Source organism: Carcharhinus amblyrhynchos, chromosome 14, assembly GCF_965287045.1.
Source record: "Carcharhinus amblyrhynchos chromosome 14, sCarAmb.v2.hapA, whole genome shotgun sequence".
Classification (NCBI taxonomy): domain Eukaryota; kingdom Metazoa; phylum Chordata; class Chondrichthyes; order Carcharhiniformes; family Carcharhinidae; genus Carcharhinus; species Carcharhinus amblyrhynchos.
In genome coordinates this window covers 35,256,310-35,277,883 of record NC_137337.1, presented here as the reverse complement: position 1 = coordinate 35,277,883, position 21,574 = coordinate 35,256,310, and the positions used below count along the sequence as shown (strand labels likewise).

At 40.7% G+C, this 21,574-nt stretch overlaps 1 protein-coding gene across 2 annotated transcripts in view; it reads right to left on the bottom strand.

Moving 5' to 3' along the window:
* Window positions 1-15,267, bottom strand: part of atl1 (atlastin GTPase 1) — a 75,188-nt gene extending 59,921 nt beyond the window's left edge. For both annotated transcript variants that reach the window (XM_080202658.1, XM_080202659.1), the window contains exons 1-2: window positions 15,126-15,267; window positions 773-1,017 (exon numbers count right to left, since the gene is read on the bottom strand). In XM_080202658.1, coding sequence (XP_080058784.1) covers window positions 773-1,017; window positions 15,126-15,174 — 294 coding nt within the window. In that variant the 5' untranslated portion in view covers window positions 15,175-15,267. The remainder of the gene's footprint in view (window positions 1-772; window positions 1,018-15,125) is intronic.
* Window positions 15,268-21,574: the final 6,307 nt, after the last annotated feature.

The following is a 21,574-nucleotide window of genomic DNA, read 5'->3' as shown; positions in this document are numbered from 1 at the left end:
TTTGGACCTTGTGTGGTTGCAGCTCATTGAGAGAAGACAGTCAAAGTGAGTAACGGCTAGATAGGCCTACACTGTGAGCAGAGTTAAAAATCTAATTTCACCACTGACCATGTGGAATGCTGGTGAGGCTTAATCTCAGTTTGAATTTTATCTGGAAGCAGAAGCTGGATTGCCTAGTTTGAAAACTAATGGAAGAATCTACAAGTGATTCTTACAGAGTCATATGAAAAAGAAGATAATAAGTTGAGTTATGCATTATTTGAAAAGTAACTGGAACAATGGACCGAGATGTCCACAATCAAGAAATGGCAAATGAAAGTTTCACCTTGGAGAATAGATGGAATTTATACTTGTGATTGATTCCTAGTTGACAAATAACTTTCAAATTGATATGTCTCATAAGCAAAAGGCTTGGGGTAAGTAAGAAGTAAACCTCAAGATATGTAATATGTGAATATAAACTACAATCTTATTTGCTTTAATTTATTCTATATAGAGTGACGTTTATGTCTCTTAAAAGATTTGAAAATTTGTGGCAAAGGATTAGTGTTCAGGTTTCTCTTTAGACGTTAACATCCCTTCCCAAACCGTCTACATACCAAATTTTTCTGTACCTCATTTAGAAGGACCAGATCTGGCTCCCCAGAGGAGTTGAGAATTTTCTCACATAGAGAATCTACAACCAACCAGAGAACTTCTGGAAGGCTTAAGAAATGTTTTGCATATTAAAAACAACAACTGTTAATGTGTGGATATATTATTTTTACTTTACCTGACTGTACATGTATCGCAGCATGAAGTCCATTAGGAATGATTTTCCTTTTCTGAAGGCACCAGCAACTGATAAGGCTACCACTTCCCGATCTCTAACTTCTTCTGAAAGGAGGATTTTGTTCAGTGCCGCTTCATCCAATTCAAAAGTATGGTCATCGTTAACAACAAGGATCTGAACTGGTCTGGCCTGCTGCTCAGCTTCATCTTCTGATGTCCAAGAGAAACTACTCTCTGAAAATCCTCCTACAATCAAAAGTTTGAAAAGTTAATAAATCAATTCACTCTGTTTAATACAAATGTAAAATATGAGTGCTGTACCTCAAAATAGTCACAATTAAAATAGAAAAAGTATTTATGCCATGTGTACATTTCAAAACATTCATGTTTTATCCCAAATGGTCATCTTATATAAATTAAAGTTTCAAGTTTATTCATTAATGTCACAAGTAGACTTACATTAACACTGCAATGAAGTTACTGTGAAAATCCTCTATCGCCACACTCCAGCACCTGTTCAGGCGCACTGAGGGAGAATTTAGCATGGCCAATGCACCTAACCAGCATGTTTTTTGGACTGTGGGAGGAAACCGGAGTACCCGGAAGAAACCCACACAGACAGAAGGAGAACATGCAAACTCCACACAGTCGCCCAAGGTTGGAATGGAACCCAGGTCCCTGGCGCTGTGAAGCAGCAATGCTAACTGCTGTGAATAAATGGTTGCTCAAAGGAGTCAGTTTAGCATTTAATTTATCTAATGAGCAAACTCATTTTTCGCTGTTACTATGGAAATGTTTCTCTGTATCTATGGAAACATATGTTACTGATAGGAACTTGCAGGATTTTACAGGTGGCAGCATTTCCTTCCAAAAAAGGTCGCCAAAAGAAATCTCCCCAGCAGGAGGTCTCACAGCCATATCACTTGGAGGAGTGTTTAATGACTTGAGACAACCCTTCTGCCATCCCATAGCCCCGCTATCTGGGGAGGAAGTCCTTCCTGAGATTGGCCGGCAGCTCACAAGTGCCAGAATCACCACTGGAAGCGGAGGTCACTGCTGGGACCACATCCAGTTGCTGAGGGATCAGCACCTGAAACCAAAGCAGTTTCACCTTAAGAGACCACTTAAAGACCTCAACTGGCAAAAGGGCCTTGCCCACCGCTCATTAAATTGCAGTCAGGTCAGAGCCGGCAGGCTGGCAGCAGGAAAGGCATCCAAGGAATTTTACGGGCCCCACCCACCCGCAATCTTGCCCACACGAGATCATAAAATCCTTCCCGTGATGATTATTAAAAATCTTTGCATACATGTATACTTTATGTAAAAATATTTAGGAAATCTGTAATTACAGTTCTGAGGAACAAACCTTTGCACATTTTTCAATTAAGGTCTGTATTTTGTTTGCTCAGGGACACCTTCAGATAGTCACAGTGGCTGGGATTTAATGTGGTTGGCAGGGGTCTCCTCCACTATTTGAAGATCCAGTGGAAACCCCATGCCACTTTACTCTGGGAAGTTCAATACTTTTACAGTCCAATTAAGCATTTAGCTGGGCAAGGTTGGGACTCTATCTGATCAAGCCCCCACAGGGCAGAAAACCCACCCCTGAGAGCTGCAGACTAATCAGTGGCCAGCAATGCCAACGTAAGCCTTCACCAGCCATCACTGATGTATCCCTGGGGAGAGGTGAGTATGGGCAGAATGGGGTCATGGCAACAGGTTTGTTGATGATGCAAAGATAGATGGGAAAATGAGTTGTGAGGAGGACACAAAAGATATGCAACAGGATGTAAATTGTTAAGTGTTTGGGCTAAAATTTGGCAGACTGAGTATAAAGTGAGGTTGTCAACTTCAGTAGGAAGAATAGAAAAGCGATGTTATTTAAGTGGAGACAGACAGCAAAATCCTGCAGTACAAAAGGTTCAGAAATTCTCCTACATGAATCACAGGTAACATGGAGGTGAAGGATATAATTAGGGAGACAAATGGAATGTTGGTTTTTTTTGCAAGGGAGATGGAGTATAAAACTAAGGAAGTCTTGCTACAATTTTACAGGACATTGGTGGTAGTACACCTAGAGTATTATGTACAGATTTGGTTGTGTTATTTAACAAGGGACATACTTGTATTGCAGACAGTTCAGAGAAGGTTCATTTGGTCGATTCCTGGAAGGAAGGGGTTGTCTCATGAGGAAAGGTTGAGCAGGTTGAGCCTATACACATTGAAGTTTAGAAGTATGAGAGGTGAGCTTATTAAATCATGTAAAATTTTGAAGAGGCTTGACAGAGTAGATGTTCAGAGGGATGTTTCCGTCCGTGGGAGATACTAAAACTAGAGGGCTCAGTTTCAAAATAAATTGGAGGGGAGGAGGAATTTTTTTCTCTCAGAAGATCATAAAACTGTGGAATTCCCTACCCCAGAAAGCAGTGGAGGTTATATCATTGAATATGTTCAAAGCTGAGTTAGAAAGATTTTTGATCTACTAGGGAGTAAAGTGTTATGAGGGGCAGGTAGAAAAGTGAGGTTGAGGCCACAATCAAATGGGCAGCACAGTGGTTAGCACTGCTGCCTCACAGCACCAGGGACCCAGATTCGATTCCCAGCTTGAATCACTGTGCAAAGTCTGCACGTTCTCCTGTATCTGCATGGGTTGCCTCCGGGTGCTCTGGTTTCCTCTCAGTCCCAAAGATGTGCTGATTAGGTGTACTGGCCATATTGAATTCTCCCTCAATTCTCCTCCCAAATAAGCACCAGAGTGTGACAACTGAAGAATTTTCACAGTCACTTTGTTGCAGTGTTAACGTTAGCCTACTTGTGATACTAATAAATAAACTAAAGATCAGTCACGATTTTATTGAATGGCTTGCAAGTTCAAGGGCCAAAATGCCTGCTCTTGTTCCTATTTCTGCTGTTCTTAAAGCAGTACCATTTAGCAGATTGAAAAATGATGCAGTCAGCTGTCATCAGACTGTTCTTATAGCAGTACCATTTAGCATGTTGAAAAATGATCCACTATCACATCATGACACACATTTTGGCCTTTAGACTGGGCACTATTGTGTCACCGTTCATGTATTCCTTCAGCTTGGGGCTTCTCAAGAACACTTCTCTGGAGGAGAAATGGAGTGCAGCTAACAAATCACAAGTACATCACTCCTCTGGAGGAGATTATCTGATTAATCCTGCTTTATTAGAGCAAGGGTAAAGTAGGGAAATATAAAACCACAAATGGAATTCTCCAACCTTGTCTGTGACTGGGATTTTCTGGTCCCACTGCAGTGAATGAAGATTTGGCTGTGTATCAAATTCTTCGTTCTCACCGGTAGCAGTGGCGAGACATTGAAAATTGGAGAATTCCAGCCAAGTTGCCCTCCATTTTTTCTCTTCTCTGTGAGATTATATTCAGCACTTGCTCACCCATTTCTGTTTTTAGTATGAATGGCAGCAGTCCACAATAGGCATCCCACCAATTTTGGCAGGACAAAGAAATTTGTCTTTGACGTCAACATTACTACTGCAGGTCAAAATTATATCTGAAATGTCCAAACATTTGGTGCACAAAAAAATGAGGATTTTCAGTTGCAAGTAACTTAACTGCCCAAAGATGAACACTGTTACGTTGGGTTAGGGATAATAATTTATGATATAACCTAAGCTTATTATAAACTAAAACCTTCATGGGCATACTAGGGAAGGGAGATTGATTGGCCTAAATGTTATGCTTTTTTAAAACACTTATCAGCAGCTATTAACTGAATTCTGGTTTTGATCAACCTCTCTTGAACCACGATAGAGCTAAACAAATGCAGTAGTATCTTCATGCTGAGTATTTTTGAAGCTAAACTGTGTGCAGGTTTGTTTGTATATGGAAGATATCAATAATTGTGTGAGTACCAGCATAGTTCAAGAATCATTTTATCATATCATTGTAAAACCAGTTCTAAAGTATGCCATGAAGTATTTGGGTTAAATATGCACATCTGTATTCAGATCTTGACTCTAGTTCATTGTACAGAGCAAGTGAAAAAGAATTTCATTAGTAATTTCAACAAGGCAAGAATCTAATTTAGTTATGAGCTAAAGTCAATATATTACTCCCTTTGATTGGGAAGTCATATCAGAATATTTATAAGTGTATTGGACTTTTGAAGACAAATGTGCCATGTAATAAACAAGCGTATTAAAGTATATATCATGGTAAAACAATGACTGATTCTCAGAAAGAATACCATTTTTACAATTTTGACACTTTATGACTATTGTTAGATAATTGCTAATGAACTGCTGAAAAAAAAAACAGCTGGCAATACTGTATTGTGTTCAAGTGACTTGAATCTGCACTCTTCTAATTCTGAGCCAAGCTAACATTAAAGGCCATTTTGTTACTGTCCCAAATGGGACCATAAAAATGGCTGCCAAATAGGGCAGCTGGAGTTCTCCCCTTCTGTTCCTGACTTTGGTCATTTTCATGAGGGCAGGGGAGGAAGCAGATCCTAGAATCTGCCCATTACTATGAAGAATGAAACTAACAGCATTGTGGGCTCATCGAGTGCATGCCCTAGTTAATGTCCTTCAGCTTACAACAGTTGTATGGGTGCAAGGATTAGTGCTAAGAGTTTAAAACGTAAGTGAAATGGTTTTTCCTCCTTTACAGGTCATCAAGTAAAAGGTGTAGCCTGAATTGTATCTATGTTCAATAAGGTGAGTCATGGCAGTGCTGTAATCGGGAGCTGTAATTACTCTTTGTGTATGTCAGATTATCACTTCTGCCAACTGACAAGCTGTCAAGAAAAAGACAACATTGTAAAGTGGAAAAGTCTTCGGAGGAGTTTAAAAAGTTCATCTCACGGATCAAAAGATAGAATGCACTTCACACTATTGAAAGAGTAGCTGGTAATGATTACCAAGCGTAAATGTTTATTTTTTCCCATTGCTTTTGTGTATTCTGTTCAGACAGCTGTTGAGATAGCAGTTCCACTGTCTGTTTGCTTACCTGTGGCATTTTATGGACTCTTGACTGCAACTCAACTGTGTAATTATTTTACAAGTGATTGTCTTTGTATATCCAGTTGCGTTGAACAGTCTGCTGTTAATTCCAATAATTGAATGTTAAGAGAAAATGTGTATGAAGCTAATCTATACCTTATTTCCAAGCCAGCTAATCAAAATCACAGACACTCCCAATTCCTCCCAAATATTCAGAGTGAACTGATTTATATGCTCTTGTAATAATTCCCTGATCTTTCCACAACTGGGGAAGCTGTATTAATTAACAATTTAAAGCATGCATTTCATTGCAACACAAATTCAATATTAACAGATTTCCTTCTCTTTTTTAAAGCAAGGAAAAAGTGCATTTTCTTTTCAGGGAAATAAAACACTGAAGATAGAGAAATAATTCACCCATTTCCAGGACAACAGTCACTTCCCAAGTTGTCCTTTTTCTAATACCCCCAACAATTTTTCACTATAAACATTCCTTTTGTCGAAACAGTATGATAGCTGACTTGCATCAACCCACTGGTCCTTGGAGATCTTCCTGTCCCCCACCTTTAGTTTTAGACACTCCTCTTTGTGGAGTGTACATGAACAGTTTGATTGTCAATACAGCATGCTACTAGGAGATGTCCTTCATTATTTCCCCAGTTTAGTGTTTCCCTTAATGCCTTAGTTAAAAAGACTATCGTGTCAACTACTTCTATTCACGAAAGAGTCTCTGCAGCCAGGGTGATTTTTACTACTTGACTTATTTTCGTGGCTTCCCAAGCCAAGGAACAACATTTCCCATTTTCACCCACAAGAAATACTATAAAACCTGGTGCACTTGAAAGCCCATTAACAAGATTTTCGTGAGGGGTGTTACTGAACACAATTATTTTTACGTTCTTAGGATCACCCAAAAGCTGAAATTTGAGTGTACATTTCTCCATCCTTATCTTTTTTGATGTACTGTTTGCCCATAAGAAATCCTGGACCTTGGAATGTTTCATTATAATACTTGGTTCAAGAACATCAAAAAACTTACATCTGGTCTCGCCTGAGTGCCCAGCCAGTTTAATTGTCAACCAGACTTTGCAGCTTCTCCATCTCATCCCTGGAAGCATCAGTATCTTTTTGCAATAACCCTAGCCCAGCTGGCTGCAACTGGGCTAATACTTTCTGAAATACAATTGCTGATGTGAAGTAATCTCAGAACTATACGGTTTTATTTCTAATTCAATACATTTAAAGGCCCTGTTAGGCTGATTCCCAACCTTAAAATCTGTCCTAACCTTTTCAATAACTCTGTTTTGAAATTCACTTGGGCCATCCCACAGGAATTCATCAACACACATCAACAAGATGCCTCTCTGTTTCCCATCATACCGCCAGTAAAACATGGCAGGAAATGCCTTCACTTGGAGACAACCCAACCTTAACAAAACTGATCAAACTGAAAAGTACCACATACTAGAGACATTGTTTCAAACATACACACATTTATTCAGTTTCCAAAGTTTTCCCTCCATCTCTGGTGCCTCAGAAACACTTCCGTCTGGAGGTGACTACCCCTGCAGAATCACAGCTCTTTTTAATCTATCAACATTGCCAAAAGAAATTTCAGAATGATTTTCTCTGCTGTGGGGGAGTCCACTCTGATTTCTTTACCTGCCGAGCGTTCTTAAAACCCATAGGCCCCACTAATCTAGCCTTGGCCTTTTAAGTGGCCATCTTTCCTGTGCAGGCCCAGCTGATGTGGTAAAGCTGGCTGACCCATTTGGGGCTTCTGAATACACACCATTCCCTCCAATTCCCATTGTTTAGCCTCCAGTATGGCTTTTGCCCCGTAACTTGTCAGTTGTTACAGAAAACTCGTGGTTATGGAGTCATAGAGCTTCACAGTACAGAGAGGCCCTTCGGTCCATCGTGTCTGTTCCCACCATCAAGCACCTTTCTATTCTAATGCCATTTTCCAGCACTTAAACCATAGCCTTGTATGCTTTGGCTCTTCAACTGTTCATCCAAAATGCTTCTAAAATGTTGAAGTTTCTGCCTCTACTACCCTTTCAGAGTTTCTTCTACTTTGTCGTAACGATTCAGCATTCTCCACTCTACTCTGTCGACTGGTAAGGCTGTGACCCTCTACTTTTCTGTTTAAGACTTTCCAAGTCTCCACCTTTACATGCCCCGCTTACCCCTTCAGAGACCCTATCCACTGTACATGAACATTTCCTCATCCAGGATTCATCTGACCCAACACTGCAAATTGGGCTAGACTTGCTTCTTTTCCATTCTCATATTCCGTTTTCCCAGTCAATAGCCCACACTGCTTGTCCACCATCCTGAATATTCAGCCTATTTTTATATTTTCTGGTAAACAACTCCAGATCTATCATATCCTATCCCTCAGGCTCTACCTCACAAAACTAGTGAGGCCAAAGGGCCTGTTTGTGCTGTAGTGTTCCATGTTCTATATGAGTATATGATGCACATGGTGCTTAGTCACATTCTATCACATCGTCAGTATTCACAAATTCATAATTCATCCTGGTGACCCGTGAGAATGGGTTTTTAACTATTTGACTCCTCTTCACCCAATTACTTTCCCTAGACCTTTCCATTCCCTTTGCCCCTCTCTTATAATAAACCACATCATCTGAATTAAATTCTACCTCAGACGATTGTGCGTCCGAACACACAATCATATGAATAAGAAGCACAAGTAGGCCGTTCAGTCCCTCGAGCCTGCTTTGCCATTTAATAAGGTCATGGCTGATCTGTTAGCAACCTCCTGTACACCAACTGTTATGGGCTATAACTCCCAACCATTTGCAGTGTCTTTGACATTGGTATTTGCAATTCATTTGAACGGCCAATATTTCATGCAACATGTCATCTATACTGCATGAGTCCTCTAGCACAAACCACTGCTGCATGGGCTCTCAGCTACTGTAGGCAGAGCTATGATACTCAAATTTTCACCCACATCCCAAAATTTCTCATTTTCAAATTCCACTCTGTTATCCATCAAGAAGTCTATTGGTGTTCCTAATCCAGTAGCCATCCATTTGTCCATGACCTTACTGACAATGGTCTGTTTCCCTTGCCATGTATTAATGCAAATAAACTACATCTGGTCGCCATATTCACAAAGTGTAGGGAAAAAAAATCCCAATTTTTGTCCCATGCTTTTAAGGTCATTGCCACTGGCAAGGGAATTTAATGACATGGTGGCAGAGTGACAACAGGACACGGTGATGTCCTTTGATATTTAACACAAATGGCACAATGAATTATGACTTTCTCAACCAAGTTATCAATCACTCCAGCATCCCAGGGTGGAGCTTTCTGGAGATACAAATTATCTATGCAACTTTCAAATTATCTTTCTGTCCACCAAACTTTTATCTCCAGAAATTAACAAGACAGTTTGAATTCTCTTTGATGAGAAATATCTGGCTTCTTTAATGGCAGGCAGTCATGGCCTGAACAAGTAAAATGTAGATCCATGGTTTTCCCAAACACAATCGCTCTGTCATTCACCATTCTATTGACGATCTGCTTAACATTACAGGAATCTCACTAGAGATCACATCAGTAGAGGTGAAGAGACTGATCCTGGCTCTCCTAAAGGGAGAACTACTCTCTTAGAAGACATTAGATTGTCAGCATCCCCAAATCTGAATCAAATATAGCTTCCACTTATCTGCAAGAGATTCCAGGTGTCTGTTAAATCGGTCCACCCTACGCTGTGGCAGTGTAATCTCTACCTAGTTGAATGAATGAGTCATCAAAATACTCATCACCAGATTCAAACTCCCAGTGACTCCCAATGATGAATGGTAGTCACCTTCATCATTGTTAGCCTTGGAATTATCTTTCTCATGCATTTTTTCACAAACACAATTCTTTCACTGCAGACAATTCATTGTGTAATGAAAGTTAGAATCTTAACGTTAACCATCTCCATGCATTTTTCGGGTTCAAGCATAAAGGAACCATCGCAGACCTGCTTTTTGTCTCAACTCTCAAACTGGCTAAAAGTACAACCATCTTCAGATGGCCTATCAGTGGCCTGTCTTTGTACTGGAATCTGCATTCAATATTTTGTCAATCCATTATCCCAGTACCTAAAAAAAGCCAAGCAGCATGCCTTAATGACAATTGTCCAGTGGCTCTGACATCCATCATTATGGAGTGCTTTGAAAGGCTAATCATGTTATGAATCAATTCCAGACTCCCGGACTACCTGGGTCCACTACAGTTTGCCTACCACCGCAACAGGTCCACAGCAGACGTCATCTCCCTGGCCCTGCACTCAACTCTGGAACACCTAAATAACAGACACCTATGTCAGACTCCTATTTATTGACTACAGCTCAGCCTTCAACATCATTATTCCCACAAAACTCATCTCCAAACTCCATGGCCTGTGTCTCGGCTCCTCCCTCTGCTCATGGATCCTGAAATTCCTAACCCACAGACCACAATCAGTAAGGATAGGCAACAACACCTCCTCCACGACCATCCTCAACACCGGTGCCCCACAAGACTGTGTTCTCAGCCCCTTACTATACCCCTTATACACCTATGACTGTGCGGTCAAATTCCCCTCTAATTCGATTTTCAAGTTTGCTGACAGCACCACCGTAATAGGACCGATCTCAAACAATGTCAAGACAGTGTACAGGAGCGAGATAAAGAATCTGTTGAACCGGTGTGGCAACAATAATCTTTCCCTCAATGTCAACAGAATGAAGGAGATGGTTATCGACTTCAGGAAGCGTAGAGGAGAACATGTCCCTATGTACATCAATGGGGACAAAGTGGAAAGGGTCAACAGCTTCAGGTTTTTAGATGTCCAGATCACCAACCTGTCCTGGTCCCCCCATGCCGATAGTATAGTCAAGAAAGCCCACCAACGCCTCTATTTTCTCAGAAGATTAAGGAAATTTGGCACGTCAGCTACGACTCTCACCAATCTTTACAGATGCACCAGCATTCTTTCTGGTTGTATCACAGCTTGGTATGGCTCCTGCTCTGCCCAACACTGCAAGAAACTACAAAAGGTCACAAATGTAGCCCAATACATCGTGCAAACTAGTCTCCCATCCATTGACCCTGTCTACACTCCCCTCGGCCTTGGCAAAGCAGCCAGCATAATTAAGGACCCCATGCCCCTTGGACATTCTCTCTTCCACCTTCTTCCTTCGGGAAAAAGATACAAAAGTCTAAGGTCACCTACGAACCAACTCAAGAACAGTTTCTTCCCTGCTGCCATCAGACTTTTGAATGGACCTCCCTCGCATTAAGTTGATCTTTCTCTACACCCTAGCTATGACTGTAACACTAGATTTTGCACTCTCTCCTTTCCTTTTCTATGAACGGTACGTTTTGTCTGTATAGCACGCAAGAAACAATACTTTTCACTGTATACTAATACATGCGACAATAATAAATCAAATCAATCAAAAGAATCTCAAAATTCAGCCACCATGGAATCCTCTATCCTTTGCTTTACCGTCAAGTTGCTTGCATTTGATGGGAAAGTAGCTGGAAATGACTGTTTCCTTAAAACTCTTTTTAGGACAGCAGCCATTTGATCTAGGAGAGATTCTTTCCCATGGAATTGAATCCCTTTTCATATCAAAAGTTAATCAACATTAAAAACCCATGCACAATAGAGTATCTTAAATGCCAACACAAATCTTCCCAAAAATGCATAGAGTGTTAGCTCAGCCAAAAAACGTGTGAAGTTCGCAGGCCTCGCAACCATCTTTCCTCAATGTATTGAACAACACTGCGCATCTTAAAAAGGGAAGCAAGAATCAGTCAACTGGAGGGGCAGGGCCTAAAAATGTAGCAACGCCAGGAATCCGCTGTTTTTAAAGGGCGAGCGAATCTCTAACTTAAACAACTTTCATTTTACTGCAATAACTTCTATGTTGCTGCATCAAACTCACTGCTCAGTAGAGAAATACGCGCTGTTGTTTTATAGAATTCCTGATTTAACCAGGAACATAAGACAAACCAATAAAAAAATCTTAAGAAATATCTACACTTATTGCAGCCTGTTACCACATTGTTGTCCAGTAATTATCACATCAACACATATGGCAGCTATTCTGTACTAGCAAAATCCCACAAACTCGATCGGTATATGTCGTTTGGGTTTCACTGAAGGCCTGGTTAGATGGAAAAACTTCTGCTCTTCTTCAAAGAATGCCATTAAGTCTTTAAGACCCACCTGAATAGATGATGTGAAGGACCTCATATTAACATCTCATCTGAAAGGTTGCACTTCACACAATGTAGCATTCCCTCAGGATTGCACTAGAGTGTTAACCCAGATGATATGATTAATTTTCCAGTTCAAATGTAATCCTTCTTACCTAGAAGTAAGAATGTTGCCACTGACCAAACTGATATGTCATTGATTTACTGACATATTTATCTTCACCCCCCCCACCTCCAAGCTATATATTCTTCAGACTAATTCTATTTCTAACATAGAAACACATTCAGTTCCAAATCAAATGAATCAGTCTCCAAGAATTTACCAAGAATTCTTGGATGAACCAAAGAGACAACTGAAAAGCAAAGTCTGGACCAGGAGTGGTTACATGTGAACTCTAAAACCATCCTCCTGCTGATGTCCACTGAGCAATGACTGGACCCAATGATTAAGAAATCAAGGGACAGAGTCATTACAATTCTATCATGTCATCTACTAGAGACATCACATCCTTTAACTTATATTAGTTGCCCATTCCTTATTTAGTAATATGTTGTGTGTGTCCCCGAACAGAGATAGAGTAAATTAAGTTTAATTTTATGCGTTATTCTAAAATAAGGGGTCAAGACTTGTTCGGTTGTGATGGTGAGGAGAGTGGAGACACTCCAAAGATGTGCAGGTTAGGTGGATAGGCCATGCTAAATTGCCCTTTAGTGTCAGGAGGATTAGCAGGGTAAATAGGTGGGGTTACGGGGATTGGGCCTGGGTGGGATTGTTGTCAGTGCAGTCTTGGTGGGCCAAGTGGTCTCCTTCAGCACTGTAGAGATTCTATAATTTTATAGATGTTTCAGTCACACACTATTAGGAAAAAATTGAGTAATTGTGTTCCAATCCCCAGTCACAATTCTCAGCACTTCTCTGCTTCTGATTCATTTACCTTTTTTGAACATGTTGCATTTCTCATAACTTTCACATCTCCAAAAGTAAACCTCAATTCGTCATTGACCTTACTAATGCTTATTTTGCTGGGTCAATTTCATTATTCCTGTGGGCATAACCATGCCCATTAGTCCTATCACTGATGCTCTACAATTCCTAAGTTACTTATTACCTCATTTACCCATACATCTACTATGCTATCCTTTCAGCTCTGCAGGATTATTTCACAGTCTTCATGACAGTTCCACTAGCTTTAAGGCGTTGGAGATTTTAACCACCCTTCTGTTTCCTTCCTTTCTCCAAAATAGATTTCTTGCTCCTCATGAGCTTATCAAAGGCTCTAATAACAGCACTAATAACAGACAACTACAACAATCATTTGTATTTAAACAGCTTCATTAATGTAATAAAATGTTTCAACATGCTTTACAGGTGCACTATCAAACAAAATTAGACACTGAGTCACATTAGGAAATGACCTGGGATGGCGGGACCTAACAATGGATCCTTGGGGGGTCATCCAAGGGTTTGGCACGGGAGAGGGATCAGAAGCCATCGCTGATGATTCTCTGGCCATGATTAGACAGATAAGGGTGACACTAAGCAAATGCAGTACAACACAGCTGGACAATGGTGCAAGGAGTGGAGGAGGATGGTGAGGTCAAACATGTCAAAGGTTGGGAGGATGAGGAGGTTCAGCTTTGTCACAGACACATCAGATGTCATTGTGACTTTGGTAAGAGTTGATTTGTACTGTGACGGGAGTGGCAACCTGATTGGAGTAACTCAACCATGGAGTTCTAGGAAAGGTGGCCGTGAATTTGGAAGGCAAGAACGCACTGAAGAACTTTGGAAAGGAAAGGAAAATTGATAAGGATGGCGGGTCATACCTTTTCAGAAGCAGGCTCATGACAGTAGATTTCAAGATGAGGGGAGATGTACCTGGGGAGGGAGACCAATATCAACAAATAACAATGCCAGCTAACACGGAAGCCAGGAAGATAAACTGAGTGGTCAGCAGGTTTTGAGAAAAAAAATCTGGGGTTCTGTGGTGCTGATGAGGATAGAAAAGTAGCACAAAAAGAGATAAATAGAGGGAACAGAAGTCATCACATGGAGAAAAATGTGTAATAAAGGGGAAATATTTTAATTGATCTGTTTCACTGGGCCACCAAGGGAGGCATTCAGACCTTGCATCCTTCTAATTGCTTGGGTTCCTGAGCCAGTCGTGATTATGAGTGGATCCTGTAAAGGTCACCTATACCACAGTAATAATAGGTCCCTGATCATTTTGACAACTGTTTCACATTCCTAGTGGAAATGTGCCTTTCCATGCAAGATCGGTGTGTGGGTTCGGCACCAAATTAAGTAGGGAACATTTGGCATCAGTATCTAGTGGACCCCCCAGTCATTACAATTTAGCATTCCCAATTATGAAACGAAAAACATCAGAAATAAAATGACTTCAACGTGTTACCTGTCCGGATATGAAAAAACAAACGTCATTCTGGGCGGTGGTGTGGAAGTGTTTGTTGGGAGAAGGTTTTTTTTTGTACCTCAAGATGACCCTTTTGGATGAAGAAGAATGCGACGGACAACATCTATCTGCCCTTTTGAGTGCTGTGTATGAGAATGGCGGGAGGGGACACAGGGGACGAATGAGAGATGAATCTACTTCTCAGCGACCCCTTTAAAAGCTGAGGTGCTTCACCCCCTTTCTCCCAGGGCGGCTTCTCTGCAGAATTAAGGACATCCACGGCAGCAAATTCCTTCGCTGCCACGTCTCCCCCCTCCCCGTGCAGTGCACACACGCTCGCCTTCCCTTTCCCTCCTTGTGTTTATTTAACAACAAGTTGAAGGCCTGTCTGAATAAGCTCAGCCAGCTACCTGGGCCGCCTTCTGCAAAAAAAAATGCACAGGACCCAAATGGGAATACTCAAAAGAAGAGGGGTGACGAGTTAATAATATTTTGTGCTGCATTTGGCAGCAAACTTGTCCTTTAACCCGCCCCTGTTCAATTGGAGCTACATGCCATCTCCCCCCTTCCTCCCCTCCAGCTACAACAGCATCATGCCTCCTGCACTGATTCTTTCCCCTGCCTCCCCTCCTGGCCTTTCCACAGAAGGTGCCAGTGTTTCTTGCTTTCCCCGCCAGCTTTAGCCGAGGAATTCCGACGGGCTACACGGACTGTCTGACTTACCCCAGCTATTTCTTTCTTTCCGATTCCTTGCCGTGTTTTTCTGTGCCATTTTTGTGTATGTGTCGGCGTCTGCACCGCGTCCGGAGGAGGATCCCTTTAGAAAAGGGCGTCTCTCTCCCTCTCCCTCTCTGTGCGAGCGAGGATGACGAGCTGTGAGGATGGAGCCTTCCGCAGCTCAGAATTAAACAATGTACTAGAAACACCAGGGGGTTGCAGTGTGCACCACATTATGAGTTCACGCAGGGAATAGGATGTCGAATACATCGGTATTAATACTATAAAAGGGAAATGTTTTTTTATTTGTATATGTAGATACCACAGGGTGGGGTCAGGATTGTGTTATTTCTCAGAGGGACAAGTTAATGTATCTTTCGAAGGGAAGACATGATCTGCTGTGGGGGTTTTTTTCCATTTATGTAAACCACAAATCACAGCAAAACAAATAATACCAAATGTGAATATATTTTATGGTAACATGCGAGGCACAACGAGAAATGTAAGAATATTAAGCAGATAACATGATGATTATTCAGTAATTGTCATTCTATGGACCCTCAAAATTCTGAAAAATATTGTCAGGTACAGAGCCCACGGTAGATTGTAAATGTGAATTCTACTTAATGACAGATTGAACGAGAAATTGTGACTTATTCATAGGCAGTCGAGGCCCTTGTTCACACGGAAGGAATAGCTGATGTGCGTCAGGCATGAATAAAAGAGCATTAGAGATCAGTATTCATACAAGGTTTCAAAAGTACTCAACTTTGACAAAAATTGGAAAGCTTGGTTGGCAACCTCTTTCAACCAGATATCCCAGCTCATTCCAGCCCCATCACTGGCAGTACCACAGCTTCATGTACAATCTTATCAGTGAAAGGAGAAATGTGACTTTTATCACTAAATCACACTTTCTTCCTAGTCTTTTGGCACCTCATTGTGTACCACCCTTCTCAATATTCTTTTAAAATGTCTGTTTATTATCAGTCTGAAGCCCTACCCACTTTCTCCTCAAGAAAGTTTTCCTACCCAAATCTTTGCACTCCTTGTCCTTGGTAATTTCAATCCTCACCTCAACTCAGCTCATTCTCTCTCTTCTGATTTGTGGCCAGTTTGGTGCATACCAGATCCTGAGAATACATAGGTTGTCTCAAACATACCCTTTCAAAATGCCAACCTCTACCATGTTGACACACCCTGCCCTACTTTTAGGAAGCCACCTCTAAAATCCTCTTTGTATCCTCCAAAATCCACAGCTAACATGAATGGATCACATTGGCTCCCCAGTCTAATTCCAATGGGCATCTGGATACCGGAGTTCAAGGCCTTGCACCAAGAAAAGCAGAGATCCAGAAGTGGTTAGGAATGGGATAGTGACTGCTGCATTGCCACTTGGTTTGTGCCAACATTTCATTTCTACTTGTGCTTAATTGGGGGAGGGGGATGGGGAGGAGTGGTACACAGAATGAAAATTAGTCCCATGGTCTTCACGTTTCTCAAAATGTTTTTTATAAATGGTAATACATCGCTTTTTAAATTCTAAATGCATTAATCTCATTGCTCATAGATTAGACGAGGTAAAATGAGAGGAGGCTAAATTGGAGTATAAACACTGCATGGGCTGGTTGAGCCAAATGTCCAGTTTCTGTGCCGTATATCCAATGTAATCCTACGTAAACTCGTTTCAGCTTCAGATTTTTTTCATGCATTCCTCTATTTGTGTGTGACGACACAGGTCGAGGAGGTCTTTAATATTTAAGGTGGTAAATTAGTGTATTTCATCTAATTTACCATTAGATGGCAGCTTAATGTTAAAAATTACTGTATAGAAATAAAATCACAGCTGTAATTATAGCTTGGGGAAAATACGCATCACTTGCTTTTCTTTCTTCTACCAAAATTCATTGCGGCTTCCAAATGGGATAACTTTAACCTTAAATTCATGACATTTTATCCCTATGCTTTCCTCAGCTTTCTCCAGGTTAAACAACATGGACATCCTGAACCCTACTGATTGCAGGATCAGTGTACATGCTGTTTTATTTTAGAATATTTGAGCATATAATGTTTTCAGCACTTGTTTTGAAAAATCATTTTTTGAAAACGAAGTAAAGCTTGCTACCATGATCTCATGACATCCCAAAATACTTTACAGTCAATTAAATACTACTTGAAGTGTAGTCACTGTTGTAGGAAAATTGGCAGCTACATTGCACACAGCAATCTTTCACAAGCAGCAATGAAACAAACGACGAGATCATCTGTTTAGCCATTGGATGAAGAATAAATATTGGAGAACTCCAAAAGGAGAACTCACTTGTCTTCTTCAAGAAAACTGCACAATAGAGTACTTACTTATTTAGATGGATTAGTACAATGGACAATAGACAATACAGAGGTAATTGCAAATAACTAAACCTACGATATTTAATATCTCCACAAATAGAATTAGGCAATAAATATAATTTTGCCAGCTTAGCCCCAAAACAAATAAAAAATGGAAATTAGTGCAACTAGAGAAGCAACTCAAATACGTTAATAAATATTTTAAAGAAATTTCTTTAAATCTATGCAACACTGGCTCAGATAGGAAAATATGCAAGATTATAAAAACATTTGTTTTTATAAAACATTCTCAATATATTTGCAATAATTAATATATGGAAAACATATACATTATACAACTTGACTGAACATAGATGATAAACCATTCCCTAAGGTTTTACCAATGCTGCTTTGAAATGGTTGAAAGTGGTTCGTGATCATTTTCATTTTGATTTTTCATTATGAGTAAGCGCAGTCACCTTTTGAATTCTCAGCGCAAAATAGCTATGATGAATAAAATCATACATAGAATACAAACCTGTTGCTCTGTACAATTGATCATTGCTACAGCAGCACATTTCTAATAGACAAAAGAAAACTAAATTCTGTTAGTAGAAATTGGCAATACACATTATCATAATCCATTTTGTGTTCGACCATAACAAACTGTAACAGTAACAAATGCAGAATAATAATAACTAAATCAGTTTTCATAAATGAAAAACTCAGGTAATATAGATTTATCTTTTGACAGAAGAATTATATAGGGGCCAGTAAAGAGCCAAAGCATCATTATATGATAAACCTTGTAACTTACCGAGCTAGCATTTCCTGTAAAAATAACAATAAGTCCTAACAGCATTCACTTTTTTGAATTCTTTCCTATGTTGTGAATGTCACTGGCATTTGCTGCCCATCCCTTTTTGTCCTTGAGTGGACGGTAGTGAGTTGCCTTCATGAACTGCTGCAGTTCATCTGGTGCAGGGTAGACCCACAGTGCTGTTAGGAAGGGAATTCAAGGATTTTGATCCCATGACAGTAAAGCAATGGTGATATAATTCCAGTCAGGATGGTGTTCTTTGGAGGGTAACTTGCAGGTTGTATCTTTCCTGCCCTTGTCCTTTTTTTCATATTGATTTGATTGAATTTATTATAGTCACATGCAGTAGTATACCATGAAAAGTATTCTTTCTTGTGCCCTATGTACACGAAGCGTACTATACATAGAGAAGGAAAGGAGAGGGTGCTTGATTAAGCTAGCTGCTTTTCCCAGGTAGCAGGAAGTGTAGACAGAGTCAATGTATGTATGGGAGGCTGGTTTGTGTGATTGACTGGGCTTTGTTCATGACCCTTTATTGTTTCTTATGGTCTTGGACAGAGCAGGAGCCATGCCAAGTTGTGATAAAATCAGAAAGAATGTGTTCAAAGGTGCATCTGCAAAAATTGGTGGACGTTGTAGAAGTGCAAATTTCCTCAGCCTACTGAAAAAGTAGAGGTTTTGGTGGGCTTTCTCAACTGTAGCGTTAGCATGGAGGGACCAGGATAGGTTGTTATAGGATGTGGGTGTCACTGGCTAGGCCGCCATTTATTGTTCATCTCCAATTGCTCTTGAGAAGGTGTTATTGAGCTTCATTTTGGGGCTTCTTGAACTGCTGCAGTCTACGTGTGGCATACACATAGAGTGCTGTTTGACAGGAAATTCCAGCATTTTGACCCAGTGACAAAGAATGGATGGCAATATATTTCCAAGTCAGGATGCTGTGTGACCCAGAGTAGAATTTACAGGTGGTGGTGTTCCAATGCATCTGCTGTCCTTGTCTTTCTAGGTGGTGGAGGTTGTGGGTTTTGAAGGTGCTGTCGAAGGAGTCTTGGTGAGTTGTTGTAGTGCACCTTGTAGATGGTACACACTGTTGTTACTCTATGTTGATGGTGGAGGAAGTGAACGTTTAATTTGGTGATTAGAGAGCAGCATTCCAGGGAGCCATTGAAGCCGGAAGATCCATTCCCCAAATAGGGGGTTGCTGACAGCAAAGACAAAGCTTGCAGCCCAAATGCTGTTACCAGAGGGACTTTCCCTCTGCTCCTAATATTTAGTCTATGAGATGTTTTTTCAGTTACTGAGCTGCATCAGCAGTGCCACCCCTCTCAATGGGGCTGCCAAGCTCCAGAGTTGATGATATTCTGTTTGAACTGGCAGGGTCTTGGGTCTGCCTGCCATCCTTAATTGGACAGTAAACTTGGAGGTTAATAATTAGAAGCCCCTGGCTGTGGAAATATGTTTGCCGGTCTCCTGGGACCTCCATTTGGTCCCGCATCTTGAGGTCCCAAAGCAATAGGAAAATGAAATCCACAGAATCTAAACGAAGAAATGGTTATTAAACCATTAAACTTCCAACATGCCACTAGAGTGCCTTTTGAGGAGATCTCCTAGCATAACAACAGCTTTGTTGTGTGGAGCTTTTTGAGAGATTTCATGCTTGTGAGGTATTATATAATCATAAATACAATCATTTTAAAAATCTTACATCTACACAAATTATCTGATGACTTTTCTATTATAAATTTCTACACTCACATTTATAATGGAACCTGCCTGTATAAACTTATTTGTGCTGTAAATATATCCTCCTACAATTGGTAGTTCTATACTACCTCCATTTTATACCTCCCAGTTCCTATAGAAAAGACTCCCATTTTCTAACCTGACTTCTCTGCTTCTTTACTTGTTGTACATTTTGCTGTTCAATTGAAGGATTATATAAAAACTAGATAACTTCCTGTATTGTTGCAGGTGAAGCGATGGTTAATGGGCCTGAGTTGAGTGAGTGATATATGCTCTGCCCAAAGGCAGGTCCTTGGCTCATTGTTTGCTGATTCTTCACCATGAGCTGATTTCTTGGCTGATTTTTTTTCACTGGTTGTTTGCCATTGCCTTCCACTTTTGATGAGGCAGGGTGAGAAGGCAGATCTCAAGATTGCCTCAGCTGGAACAGAAATCAAACCCACACTGTTGGCGTTATTCTAAACCACAAGTTGGTCACCGAGCCAATTAAGCTGTGCAGATGTAATTCAATCTCCAGTTTTGATATTGATATGAAGCTGGCACCTGAGTCTTGTTGTAGGACGACAGGATCTGGTTGGTGGTGGAGTTACCTGTGCAAAACAAAGAACAAATAAAATTACAGCACAGGAACAGGCCCTTTGGCCCTTCAAGCCTGCACCGGCCATGCTGCCCAACTGAACTAAAACCCCCTACCCTTCTGGGGACCTGAAGTAAAGATGAGATTTCCCAATGTCACCTTGATTGAGATAATAAGTCTTGACTTTCTGGGATTATAGCATATGCACATCCACATGACATAACCTCATTTCTTTTTGAAGGGATAATGTGAAATGGAATTTAGAAGATCCGAGAAGTGTCAGGATAGGTGTATACAGAGCAAGAGCAGCAGCCAAATTTTATGATTTAACTTCAGTGGGTCCACTTCGATTGTTATTTCAGTTTTCACCTGCTGGTTCATAATTTATAAATGAGCTAAAGAAGACAATGGTAGCAGGAACAGTTGTCCATAAATTCTGAATCCTGGGTCCTATTATTTAGAAGGAAAATTGTGGAGGTGTGTTAACCATTTAACCAGGTACTGACAAATATGCCATGGATACTCTATGATTGCAGATATGATACAGGAATTCAACTTGATCAACAGTGGACTGTTGATGCAGGCAGTTGAGGGAATGCCTACCAGGGAGAGAATGGCTGCTTTCGTGGAACAGTAAGCACAGATCGCAATTAAGTCTGTGCAGGCTATAGCTATGATGTAGGTTTTGATTACCAACATTTCTACCCTTCTAAACAGACTGACAGATACTCGTGGCTTACAATGCATTACTAATCTTCCCAAGCTAGTCTGTAGCAATGATGTAGCACTAGCCCGGGAGAGGGATGAATATGAAAGGGAAGTAGAAGTGGGAACTCCAGTCATAGTGCATACACTTCTCACTTGCTACCTACTCTCCCTGCCTGACCTCCAACCACCACCACTTGGTTCCTCTCTCAGTGAATACCCAACATGCTGTCTCATCTCACAATGCCTGAGAATGCCCCAACAAAGCTACAGCTACAGCAA